Below are 13,918 nucleotides of genomic sequence, written 5' to 3' on the forward strand. Positions count from 1 at the left end.
CAAAGTGCTGGGATTACAGGCTTGAGCCACCGCGCCCGGCCATATAAATTCTTAACATTTTCCCTTCTAAGGAGGGAGGGACTGAACATGTCATATAATATGGACGAGACACTGTGTTTTTCATATTTTATATCTTATTTTGTATAATTTTCATTTACTTTTGAGGCAAGTATTATTATCTTTTGTTTTGTTTTTCGAGACAGACTCTCACTGTCACCCAGGCTGGAGTGCAGTGGCATGATCTTGGCTCACTGCAACTTCTGCCTCCTGGGTTCTAGCGTTTCTCCTGCTTCAGCCTCCTGAGTTGCTGGGACTGCAGGCTTGTATCGCCACCCCAGCTAATTTTTTAAATTTTTTAGTAGAGATGGGGTTTCACCATGTTGGCCAGGCTGGTTGCGAACTCCTGACCTCAGGTGATCCACCCGCCTCGGCCTCCCGAAGTGCTAGAATTATATGCATGAGCCACTGTGCCCAGCCCAAGACAAGTATTATTATCTTTCTTAGAGATGTAAGTTTCTTAAATTGTAAGTTTCTTATAGAACCCATGTAACTGGCTTAAAGTCATATAATCAAATGATAAAGGTTGCATACAAACACTAGTCAAATTCCAAGCCTGATGTGCTTTTTATTCCACGAATTGCTTCTCCCTTTTTAATTCAGCTAAAACTTTTTTGTACAGTTATATTTTGTAATAATTTTTAGTTTACTAATTTATAAAATTTGCCTATAGTTTTGAAGCTTTTACAAACACACTTGTAACTGCTAGTCATTGTGATCTTTCTTATAAGCATTCTTTACTTGGTAAAATGAAATTGACTTGAGAAATTTACTGAATCAAGTAATTGATTAATATTTGATGACTAATCTTAATCATTTACTTAGTATGTAGATAAATGTCAGATGTGATTTTGGCAAATATGGGAAGTTTTCTTTTAACAGGCTTTAATTTTAGGAAATCCTAGTGTAGTGTGAATAATTGAGCACAATTTGTATTCTTTCAAAGAGAAAAAAAATCCTTTTGATGCCTTTTAGAAATGTCTGTGACTTCCTCAGGAGAGGGAGAACTAAGAGGAATGATTTACCTTCTAAGTTCTCTTCCAGTGTAATTTACCATTGAAAATGGCAAGGAGGTTCTTTTCTGATCTTTATATATTTCCATTTACTATCAATCAAAATACAATGTTATGACGACAAATGTACTAATTTGCTATTCAGAAATTACTGATAGCAAAACTGATTAATGTAGTTAGTAATTAGATCTTTAAATATTTGGATATTATTTTTGGCTTATATTATATTCTTTTAAAATGCAAAAAAAATTTACAGAAATATTCTCTTGAGTAATATTTAAGGAATATTTTCAGAAGGGCAAAATTTAGAATACATGGCTTGAATGAAATACTGGATAAATAGGAAATAAGTGTGCCCTTTTACTATTTTTTACTTTATTTGTCTTCTGGGGAAGTCAAATATTTGTTAGACTACTTGTGCTGTAACTTGCTGTGTCTTGCTATATGTGTTCTCTTATAGACACTTTTAAAGATATAATATTCCAAAGGGCTTAACCTAACTAGATTAGACTCTTCTATGCTTTTTGCCAAATAATGGAAAAATATTTCTTTTGTTTAGACATAGATGCCCTCGTAGGAGGAGAAGTTGGAGGCTTGGAGTTTGGCAAGTTGCCATTTGGTGCCTGCGAGGATCCTATTAGGTGAGAATTTCAATCTGTCATTTGAATTGTGGCACTATTTTACTTTGAATTTATATTGATATTGATTTTACTGTGCTTTATGATGCTATAGGTTGCTGGGATGAATGTAGTACTGGAAATAAAGACCTACGCCTGGGTGGGGCACAGGCTCAAGCCTGTAATCCTAGCAATTTGGGAGGCTGCGGCGGGTGGCTTGTGAGGTCAGGAGTTCAAAGCCAGCCTGACCAATGTGGTGAAACCCCATCTCTACTGAAAAATTAAAAAATTAGCCGGGTGTGGTGGTGCATGCCTGTAATCACAGCTACTTAAGAGGCTAGCGCACAAGAATCACTTGAACCCAGCAGGCAGAGGTTGTGGTGAGCTGAGATCACACCACTGTACTCTAACCTAGGCAACAGAGCGAGACTCCATCTCAAAAGAGAGAGAGAAAGAGAGAACTACACTTGCTTTCTTTATTTTGTAATTTTACATGAAAACTTTCTGAGATTTAATATTCCTCTATAATAAGAGTTCAGCAAACTGTGTGCTTTGAGCCAAATCTGGCCATTAGCCTATTTTTATATGGCCAGTGAAATCAAGATGGTATTTGTATTTTTAAAGGTTATAAAAAATAAAATAGAGACTGTATATGGCTCACAAAGCCTAAAGTATTTACTGTCTGGCTCTTTATAGAAAATATTTGCCAACTTCTGTAACATTTTTCAGACTTGAGATATAATTTACCTACCATAAAATTCACTATTTAAAAGTGTACAATTCAAGGTTTTTAATATTTACAGAGCTGTGCAACCATCATAACCATCGAATTCCGGAACATTTTCATAACCTTAAAAAGAAATTCTTTACCTCTTAGCCATCATTTCCCCCCCACCCCCGTCTTTCCAGCCCCCTCCAGCTTTCTGTCTCTTTGGATTTACCCATTCTGGACATTTCGTATAAATGAACTCATATAACATGTGGCTTTCTTTGTGTCAGACTTCTTTTAATTAGCATGTTTTCAAGATTTGTCCATGTTGTAGCATGAATCAGTCCCACTTTATCCACAGTGGGTATGTTGCAAGCCCCCCAGTGGATGAATGAAGCCATGGATAGTACCAAACACTAAATATACTGTTTTTTTTTTGTTGTTATTGTTGTTTTCTGAGACGGAGTTTCGCTATCGTTTCCCAGGCTGGAGAGCAATGGCATGATCTCGGCTCGCTGCAACCTCCGCCTCCCAGGGTCAAGCAGTTCTCCTGCCTCAGCCTCCCGAGTAGCTGGGACTACAGGCGTGTGCCACCACACCCAGCAAATTTTTTGTGTTTTTAGTAGAGACAGGGTTTCACCATCTTAGCTAGGATGGTGTTGATCTGTTGACCTCGTGATCTGTGGGCCTTGGCCTTCCAAAGTGCTGGAGTTATAGGCATGAGCCACCATGCATGGCCAAATGTACTGTTTTTTTCTGTGCATACATATCAGTAATAAAGTTTAATTTATAAATTTGGTACAGTAAAATTTCCATATGTAGTAATAAAAATAAATAAATAAATAAACAATATAAATTAGCCACAGTAAGAGACAGACAACACTAACAATAACATAGAGCAGCTATAACAATATGCCTTAGTAAAAGTTACGTGAATGTGATCTCTCTGTCTCTCTCAGTATATCTCACTGTACTATGTGCACTCTTCCCCTTGTAATCTCCTTGGTCACCAAGACAGTTACTAAGTAACTAACAGGGCAGATAGCATAGACAGTGTAGATGCACTCAGCAGAGGGATGGTTCACCTCCTGGGGCAGGATGGCACAAGATTTCCTCATGCTACTCAGAACAACATGCTATTTTAAATTTGTGGATTGTTTTATTCTGGAATTTTTCACTTAATATTTTCAGACTGCAGTTAATTTGGGGTAACTGAATGTGCAGAAAGTGAAGCTGTGGATAAGGGGGAACTAATGTACTTATGTGCTTTTTATGGCTGTAAATATACCATTGTATAGATATGCCACATTTTGTTTATCCATTCATTAGTTGGTGAGTTATTTATGCTTTTTGTCTATTATGTATAATGTGATTAATGTTTGTAAAACATTACCTTCATAAGGATGTGCTACCATTGCTAAATAAGTTGTTTCCAGTTTGTGTGTTATAAATAATGCCACTCTAACATATTTTTATTTCCTTAGGATAGTTTTCTGGGTATTGAATAGAATTGCTGAGTCAATATTAAAGCTTTTGGGTGTATTTTATGTTTTATTTTAGTGAACTCCATTTAGCTACTACCTGGCCTCATCTGACTGAAGGGATCATTGTGGATAATGATGTTTATTCGTAAGTATGTTAAGAGTAGTATGTTGAAATTAAAAAATTTCAGTAGAGTAAATTAAGTCCCAAATTGCTAGTAATTTTTATATGCATTTTTTATTTTGTTTTGATTTTGGTGTTCCCTTTTGTATTTTATTGTCTAAAAACTTTTAAAAAACTTATCCAAATGGCTCTATGTATCTGGATAACAGTAAGTTTAAGTGAGACTAAATGGATTGTTTATTCTTTATGTTTTCATACATTTTGATAAGTTCATGAATCTTGCAGATTGTCATAATTAGGATCTTACGTTTATTGGTTTGCATTTTAGTGATTTGGATCCTATTCAAGCTCCGCATTGGTCTGTTAGAGTTCGAAAAGCTGAGAATCCTCAGTGTTTGCTAGGTAAGGTATTTTATGCTCCTTTCCTGAAATACCACTGATCTGCCTACCTTCCAAATCAGAAACACTGCATACATTCTTTATACTTTGTCATCTCCTCAGTTAACATCATGTAGGACAAAAATCATTGCTAATGGCAGTGAATCCTTTTTTGAACAGAGCCAGCAGGATTTCTTTCTTGTCTTCCAGTTTTGTCTTCCAGTTCTATACCTTAGAATTCTCCACTGTTTTCTCATTATCTTAGCTCTATTTTTCTGATGTCTTTTTTCTTTTTGTTTTTTTTTGAGACAGAGTCTGGCTCTGTCACACAGGCTGGAGTGTAGTGGCACAATCTCAGCTCACCATAACCTCCACCTCCTGGGTGCAGGCGATTCTCCTGCCTCAGCCTCCTGAGTAGCAGGGACTACAGGTGCGTTCCACCACACCTGGCCAATTTTTTTGTATATTTAGTAGAGACAGTGTTTCAGTATGTTAGCCAGGACGGTCTTGATCTTCTGACCTTGTGATCCGCCTGCCTTGGCCTTCCAAAGGGCTGGGATGTTAGGTGAGAGCCACCGCTCTCGGCCTTCTGATGCTTTTACGTTACTTGCTTTCCTTCCTCCTGTGGCATAGTCTCAATCCTCTATTCCTGTTAATGAACCCCTTTTTGACTTTTGTTGTCCCTCTAGACCTGTGTTATCTGAAGAGCACTGTTCTTGATGGCGCACATTAGAGCCCTTCTGTAGAGTTGCGTCACTCTGTAACCTATTTTCTGATATGGGAAAAGAAGTGTAAATAATTTTATACACCTCACAAGGTTATTTCAGGGATCAAGTGAAATAACGTAAATGGAAGTACTTTGAAAAATATTAATTGCTATTCAGATCATACTATTGTGTGTTATGTCTGGGATTCATCCCCTTCCCTTTTTTAGCTGTATCTCTTTCATGAAGTCTTTTGAACTCATCTCCTCAGTGTGCCTTGTCATCTTTTTCCTCCTTATATTTAGTACACATGAAAATATTTTGTCCTTTTTTTAATGTTCATCCATGCCACCTTAACTCCCTATCATTTGATATACTATCATTTAACTGATGGAGTTACCAAAATATTTATTATGACAATAATGATGCATTTCTCTAAAGCATTGTTTTCTTGAGCTCTTTAGCATTCATATGCTATTTGTCAAATGCTGATTAGTAGTTGCCATTTGCGCTGACTATATAATAGCAAAAACAAAGATGTATAAGGTGTAAGTCCCACCACTGGCAAATTTGTCTGGGGTTTTAGGGCAACAGTATAGGGTCAGTGTCGAGTTTTACAGTTATACAGACCTTAGTTCAAATTCTAGATTGACCAGGTTGGGCAAGTTTCTTAATCTTTTTAAGCCCCAGAGTCCTCGTAAGTAAAATAGCAATAACGCTGGTACATCCTTCATTGGATTATTGGGAGAATCAAATGAGATTATGTGCCTGTGTGTGTATGTATATATCACATTTAACATAGTGCCTTTGTTATAGTGAATGAACAGTAAATGGTTTGTGTTGTTTAATTGTTGAATTACTACACATTATATTTACGTTCTAAGTTGTTTCTTAATAACATTATTATTCCTCGTCTTTTGACTTCTGTGATAGTTGCAGAGGACCTTAGAACTGAAAGTATTCTCATTTTAGTTTAATGTTCCATGATCTTACCCTACCTCTTTTAATATTTTGTATGACTAGATTATAGACTTTTCCTGCCTTTCTGAAGAAGCCCCAAAAGAGTTATGGGTTAATTCAGAATTAGTTGGTGAATTGTAAAATTTAGATGTACTTGATGTATTTTAGTACTGATAGTATTTGTTAAGCATTCATTTACTTGTGTAAACATTGGAGCTCTTTAGAAGATTCAACTTGCATTACCTCTTTTTATAATAATGACCGACAGCTGGGTGCAGTGGCTCATGCCTATAATCCCAGCACTTTGAGAGGCTGAGGCAGGCGGATTGCTTGGGCCCAGGTGTTCGAGACCAGACTTGGCAACATAGTGAAACCCCATCTCTACAAAAAATACAAAAATTAGCTAGGCATGGTGATGCACACCTGTAGTCCCAGCCTCTACCCAGGAGGCTGAGGTAGGAAGATCATCTGAGCCTGGGAGGTCAGGGCTGCAGTGAGCCATGATCATGCCACCGTACTCCAGCCTGGGCGACAAAGTAAGCCCTGTCTCAAAAATAATAATAATAATAACAGAAAGCATATCTTTAATATGTAACAGAAACTGAAATATCTTTATCCTACATGATTTCCTAATCCTCTAGAAACATATCTTTAGCGTTTCTTTTTATTTATTAATGGATTTAGATTCTAGTAGTGTAGCAGTTGGAGAAGGATCACTACTATATAGAGTAAGTTCTTCTTACTTATATAACTTAATGACAAATGGATACTTTGTCTCATTGAGGCATAGAGTAAGAACTTACTATTAGGTACAGTTCTTTTTTTCTTTCCTCCTGGAAGGAGTTCTAAGGAAAAGCTTTTTAAATGTCCTAGGACATGGAGAGAAAGAGAACAAGACTACCTTTGATATAGGATTAATTTTTGTCTTTTTTAGTGGAAAAATGAATAGTTTTACTTTCTACCATATCTTAATTAATAGCTTTTTGGAAAAAATACTTTATAGGACTGATTTTTTTTTTTTCAATTAAGTGTCAAAAATGATTAACTTTTTCTACCTAGGTGATTTTGTCACTGAATTTTTTAAAATTTGCCGTCGAAAAGAGTCAACTGATGAGATTCTTGGACGATCAGCATTTGAGGAAGAAGGCAAAGGTAACCTACCTTTTTTTTTAAACATTATTTTAAAATATCTTGTCCTTTTTCTTGGCACGTTTTTCAGCAACTTTTCATCTATTTTTTCTTTTGAATTAAGTTGGAGAATCAAGTTTTGATGGACTAGACAGCTACAGTTTCTTTCCAGGCTGTACCTAAGCGCTTGTGAAGACATTAAGGGCATTTAATAAGTTCTTTGCACCAAACCTGTAAAATATTTTGAAAAGCAGAGTTTTAGAGGTTAAATTATGAAGCCTCCTGGGGAGAAATAATTTGTGTGATACCGTCGTCACTCATGCTTGCATATAAAGCTGAATATGTATATTACTATTTTATAATTCTGAGACCATGTAACGCTAGTAAAAAGAATGAATAAAATATTCCATACAGTCATCAATTTGCTCATCACTCTGACCTGCTAAGGTTGGTGATATATTTATGTCTGTTCTTTTTTTAGAAATTGCTGATATATCTCATGCTTTGTCAAAATTGACAGAGCCAACACCAGTTCCAATTCATAAATTATCAGTTTCAAATATGGTACATACTGCAAAGAAGAAAATTCGAAAACACAGAGGTGTAGAAGAGTCACCGCTGAATAATGATGTCCTCAATACTATTCTTCTGGTAATAAATGATCTGTCTTTATAGGTCTATATGCATAATCATATATTCATTATGTATTCAGTTCCTTCTATGTGGTAGGCACTGACTTTGGAATATAAAATGAGTAAAAGAGTTATCACATTTAGAAAATTCCTACTAGTGTAGTGGCGAGAAGGAAAGTAAATAGTAGTTACAATACCCTGTTACATGTGAGAAATCTGGCAAAGGGGCTGTGACAGCACAGCAGAGGTGCATCTGTCTCTGTCTGGGCAGTGGGAATCAGGGAAGGCTTCATGAATAGGGACATTTGAGCTGAATCTTGGAAGAAAAGAAGGTTTTAGAAGCAGAGGAATAGTAGAAGTCCAAGAGCATGTTGAACAGTTGATATTTTGTAACGTGCTTCCAGGAGTGTGACTAGGGTTAAGGCTGGAGAAGTAACGGGTAACCTGCCATGCTGAAAAGCTGGCATTTATCTTACAGTTTAAGTAGAAGATCAACATGATCAGAATTATATTTTTGAAAGGTTGCTTTGACAACAGTTGAGAGAAAGCTTTTAGTGAGAACGAGAGGGAGTTAGAGTAGAGGGCTAAGGTGGCTCCTAGGGATAACATGGTGGAATGGCCCCAGCTTGGGGGCCTTCTACAACATGGTTTTATGTCACATGACTTACTGCATGACTTTGAATAAGTCACTTCAGTTTCCTCATTTATAAAATATGCTTAACAAAATCTTGCAAGGTTGTTGTGAGGATTAAAGGATCTTCTGTAACACTGCCTAGCATGTATGGGCCTTTGACAAATGATAGCTATTCTTACTGTAATTATGGTTAAAATCATACTCCCGCAAATTTGTGCATTAAGACAGCCTTGGGAAAAGCCTTCAAGAAAAATGTTGAAAAGAAAACTGGACTTGGAAACTTAATGTTAATCTTATCCCCTGCCATTTATCTGAACAAAACTCGTAGCCAACTTTTCAGCTTGTAGATCGTAAGATATGGACGGTGATACTTAGCTTACACAGTTGTATGAGAATAGGATAATGATGGTAATTATGCCTAGTATTGGCATTTGGCACATAGTAGGTCCTCTAATTTTTAAAACTCTATTGGACATGTTCTACAATATGTGGCAAAGTATACATAGTAAGGGGGATTACTAGTCAGCAGTACCACAAAACAATTGAGAGGAACAGTGATAAAAGGACTGTAAATAAATTTCTGTAGAGAGCCTCCTTCTTAAGACTGTATTCTTAAAGAATGCTATTCAAATCATATAGCTCAGTTATCATGTACACTGAATTTTTTTGACTACTCCCACGCATATATATAAACAGAAACCACATGGAAAAGGTACCTTGGTTATTATAGGTTTAGACTGCTTCCTACTTTCTGGGGGTATCATAAAGTTGTGAGTCTTGAATATCATCTCTTAGTAGTCTATGTATGAAAGCCTGTGGATGATATAACTTCAGATTCTCACGAGTACATGAGTGTTTTCAAACTGTGTTTTATAGTTTTGTTTTTTAAATGGTAGTAACACTAAAAAAATGTAATGGCCTTGGATGAGCATGAAGTCACAGTGAAGAGATTTTGCTTTTGCACCATTCAGATTACAGAATCAAGTGATTACTTGTAAGAAAAAAATTCTGATTTCTAAAATTGGCTAGTCACTGAAACCTTGTGTATTTTCAAAGAAAAATTGAAAAAATTTGGGAATGTAGAACAAACTGGCCAGTACAACTGGAACATTTCCATTGTTTTAGCAGCAAAACCAATAAAAGTTAAATAATGTCTATATGAGTTATAAAAATCAACAAAGTAGGAAATGTGCTCTAAAATCTGATTATTTTTTTTCTTTTCTTCAAGTTCTTATTCCCTGATGCTGCTTCTGAGAAAACATTAGATGGAACTACTTCAACAGATAATAATAATCCACCATCAGAGAGTGAAGACTATGTAAGTTGATTTGGAGTTAATATTAAAATGTTTTAAATGCACTGAATTTCCAGAGGTTCTATATATTTCTAGCTTAATAGCCTAATATCTTTTTCTTTTAAAAATTACCTTGAGAATTTTGGATGGGAGATCATGGTTTCCACCTAGATAACGAACTAGCACAGATACATATTTTGGGTAGCAAGAATTTTTCTGGAAACAGTGAAAAAATTGCATGAATATACTATGCACAGCTGTGGGATTTCCCTCATTGTAGAGTTGTGGTGACTTCATTAAATTTATGTTTTTCAACAGATTCTTTTCTATATATTTTTTGGCTTTATTTCTTTTCTATATTTTAAAACTAGTTAGTGAGTGGAAAACTCTTTAATGAAGGGTTAGGTGCAGTGGCTCACGCCTGTAATCCCAGCACTTTGGGAGGCCAAGGCAGGCGGATCACAAGGTCAAGAGATCAAGACTATCCTGGCCAACATGGTGAAACCCTATCTCTACTAAAAATACAAGAATTAGCTGGGTATGGTGCTGCGCGCCTGTAGTACCAGCTGCTCGGGAGGCTGAGGCAGGAGAATTGCTTGAACCTGGGAGGCAGATGTTGCAGAGAGCTGAGATCGCGCCACTGTACTCCAGCCTGGTGACAGAGCAAGACTCCATCTCAAAAAACAAACAAACAAACAAAAAACCCAAAAAACAACAAAACCTCTTTAAGTAAAATGTGTAAAATTCGGTAAAATTTTCTTGGTCTCTTTGCCCAGTCTTTGAAAAATTAAGAAGTGGAAGAATTTAAATGACAAGTGTAGATATATATCAAACTTTCCAGTAGTTACTGCTGAGAAGTAGATTTCATGAGGTGAGAAAAAAAAGCAAAGGCTTTTTACATTTTCAGTTTATACTATTATAATTTTTGTTGTTTGTTTAGATATGCTCATTTTGTAACTAAAAGATTTTTAAAGCAACACATGAAATTTGGAATACTTCCTAATGATTCCACAGAAGATATTGAAAGCTATAACTTTAGCTTTATTTTAACTATAGCTTTTTTTTTTTTTAATCTTAGCAGAAATCTTGAAAATATGGGACTGCCTAAGAATAGTGTATGCAGTAGTGTATTAGACATTTGATAATGCCTAGGTTAGGTGGGATAGGTTAATTTTAGAATTATAATCTCTCCCTACGAACTTTTCAATTATACGTGTAAAATATTTTGTTAACAAGTTTGCTTTGTTTCTATTTTGTGAAATTTAGAATCTCTACAATCAGTTCAAGTCTGCACCATCTGACAGTTTAACATACAAATTGGCTTTGTGTCTCTGTATGATCAATTTTTACCATGGAGGGTTGAAAGGAGTGGCACACCTCTGGCAGGAATTTGTTCTTGAAATGCGTTTCCGATGGGAAAACAACTTTCTGATTCCCGGGTAATAATTTCAATTTTCAATTGTTTAAATAGGATTTTGTTTGTTAGCAGACTTTTGATTTTTGACCCATTTTTTTCTCCCCTTCTGGAGAATGTGCCCTAAGAAAATGGTAAGAAGCTTAGACCTGATTTATGTTCAGAGGTGTTCACTGCAGCAAATTTATTAATACAATAGAAAAAAAGGGAAAACCTAAATATCAAACATAAAAATATAGTTAAATTTTGCTGTCTCTCTATAATAGAAAATTACAGATTATGATTTTTTTCCCAAGAATCTTTATAACAGATATTCATATTGTTTCTAATAAAGTAGAATATAATACATATACAAAATGCTTTTAATTATGTTGCTATATTTGCACAGAAAAAAGATTTGAAAGAAATACAGTGAAATGCTATCAGTTTTTCCCAGTGTGAAATTATATTTTTATTTTGTTCTTTATACTTTTATGTGTTTTCAAAGTCTTTTGTAATAAATCTGTATTTTGATGAACAGAACATTTTCATTAGCACATACGTTGATATTGCATACTTCAGTGCTCATCTACCCATGCTAAGAGAGGAGAATCATGATTATTAGCAATATAAAATGATTACCGATCCAAAAACATTTTACATCATTTGCCAATCTCTGCTTAGCTGGATTCTCTCTTGGTTCTAGAGAGTTGGCTCTGGAACTTGTTACAGACCCAGAAGCATGTTGAATATGAGGGAGTGCCTCTGGCTGATTGCTGGGAATCTAATCATCTAGAGAAACCTAGAACTAGAAACAGTTTGAGGTCCTATTGAAATACAGGTGGAGATCTTGGTTTTTATAGTAAGAATCCACTCTAAAAATTTAGTACTGAATACACAAACTGATTTATTTTGTATGGTATGACATACTGCATGCTAGGTACTTCCTGGGATGGGTTTAGGGACTTGTTCTCTTTTTAAATTTTTATAAGCCTGAAAACTACCCATAATTTGCTTTTATACTTTGAAGTATCTATTATATTTGCTATTGGTGATTTGTGGACTAGGAATATAAAATAAATTTTCATCTTTTAATTCTATGTGCTTCCCCTTTGTAATTCACTTACCTTACCTGTGGAAATCTAGTTTTGATTTCTTATCAGTATAGTTTAAAATTATGGTTGTATAGATAATCATATCTGAAGTAATTTTACTAAAATTAATCTTTCTTTTCTCCTTACTTTATTTGATAGATTAGCAAATGGACCCCCAGATCTGAGGTGTTGTTTACTGCATCAGAAACTACAGGTAAAGAATTCCCAAAGATATACATAAATGTGGTCTTGATTTAATCAGAGATTATTCTAATACTGAATGTAAGAATGGGTTATATTCGGTTCTCATGGTGCTGCTGTAGGTTGCCTATAGTCAGTAATCACTGCAGTTCACAAGGTCCTAAGAAGTAGAGAGTGAAAATTAAATATTCAAGCAGTAGGTAGATAGATTTTTATTTTTCTGTAACTAATTCAAGTATAAATGTTATTTCTCTTTTCTTAAGATGTTAAATTGTTGTATTGAAAGAAAGAAGGCACGTGATGAGGGGAAAAAGACAAGTACTTCAGATAATGTCACTAATCTATATCCAGGGGATACTGGAAAAGCTGGAGACCAGTTGGGCCCAGATAATCTAAAAGAAACAGATAAGGAAAAGGGAGAGGTAGGAAAATCTTGGGATTCCTGGAGTGACAGTGAAGAAGAATTTTTTGAATGCCTAAGTGATACTGAAGAACTTAAAGGAAATGGACAAGACAGTGGCAAGAAAGGAGGACCTAAGGAGATGTCAAATTTAAGGCCAGAAGGAAGGCTTTATCAGCATGGGAAACTTACACTGCTGCATAATGGAGAACCTCTCTACATTCCAGTAACCCAGGTGGGATACACTAGTTCTTTCCATTTTAATGTATTTTGTTTTTTATATAACTTCATCCTAGTAGAAGATGGTGCTTTGGATAAGGAAAATTCTCCAAAAAGTCTATGTTTAGGCCAGGTGTGGTGGCTCATGCCTGTAATCCCAGCACTTTGGGAGACCGAGGTGGACAGATCACTCGAAGTCAGGAATTCAAGACAAGCCTGGCCAACATGGTGAAACCCTGTCTCTACTAAAAGTACAAAAATAGCCGGGCGCAGTGGTGCACAGCCTATGTTTACAGATACAGACTATGTTTAAAAAAACTACAGGTAAAGATTTCCCAATGACACAGATAAATATGGTCTTGATTTAATCAAGGACCTTTAAAAGATTAAACAAAGCCTACGTTTAAAGATTAAAGAAGTCGGCTGGGCGCGGTGGCTCACGCCTGTAATCCCAGCACTTTGGGAGGCCGAGGCTGGTGGATCATGAGGTCAAGAGATCGGGACCATCCTGGCCAACACGGTAAAACCCCGTCTCTATTAAAAATACAAAAAAATTAGCCGGGCATGGTGGTACGTGCCTGTGGTGCCAGCTACTCAGGAGGCTGAGGTGGAAGAATTGCTTGAACCCAGGAGGCGGAGGTTGCAGTGAGCCGAGATTGCGCCACTGCACTCCAGCCTAGTGACAGAGCAAGACTCTGCCTTAAACAAAAAAAGATTAAAGAAGTCTAAATAAACTTTTGGGGCTTTTAGTTTGGGGCCTTTAGGTTTGCCATTTCTGAAATTGAGAAATGTTTTGAAGTTTAAGTAGATTACCTCATCATATATAAGGTGATTTATTATTTCTTAAAGTGAGTGGGGAATGCTCAGATGTTTAGAAAAG

The 13,918-nt window shown here is 35.9% G+C and overlaps 1 protein-coding gene across 3 annotated transcripts in view; it reads left to right on the forward strand.

The window, feature by feature from the left end:
• RAB3GAP1 (RAB3 GTPase activating protein catalytic subunit 1) overlaps positions 1-13,918 on the forward strand; it is a 98,886-nt gene that overhangs the window by 58,289 nt on the left and 26,679 nt on the right. For all 3 annotated transcript variants that reach the window (XM_017536039.2, XM_017536040.2, XM_017536041.2), the window contains exons 9-17: positions 1,630-1,711; positions 3,957-4,025; positions 4,330-4,403; positions 7,103-7,195; positions 7,653-7,822; positions 9,666-9,755; positions 10,998-11,170; positions 12,378-12,432; positions 12,683-13,054. In XM_017536039.2, coding sequence (XP_017391528.1) covers positions 1,630-1,711; positions 3,957-4,025; positions 4,330-4,403; positions 7,103-7,195; positions 7,653-7,822; positions 9,666-9,755; positions 10,998-11,170; positions 12,378-12,432; positions 12,683-13,054 — 1,178 coding nt within the window. The remainder of the gene's footprint in view (positions 1-1,629; positions 1,712-3,956; positions 4,026-4,329; positions 4,404-7,102; positions 7,196-7,652; positions 7,823-9,665; positions 9,756-10,997; positions 11,171-12,377; positions 12,433-12,682; positions 13,055-13,918) is intronic.

The sequence above is a fragment of the Cebus imitator genome, unplaced genomic scaffold, assembly GCF_001604975.1.
Source record: "Cebus imitator isolate Cc_AM_T3 unplaced genomic scaffold, Cebus_imitator-1.0 Scaffold95, whole genome shotgun sequence".
Classification (NCBI taxonomy): Eukaryota; Metazoa; Chordata; class Mammalia; order Primates; family Cebidae; genus Cebus; species Cebus imitator.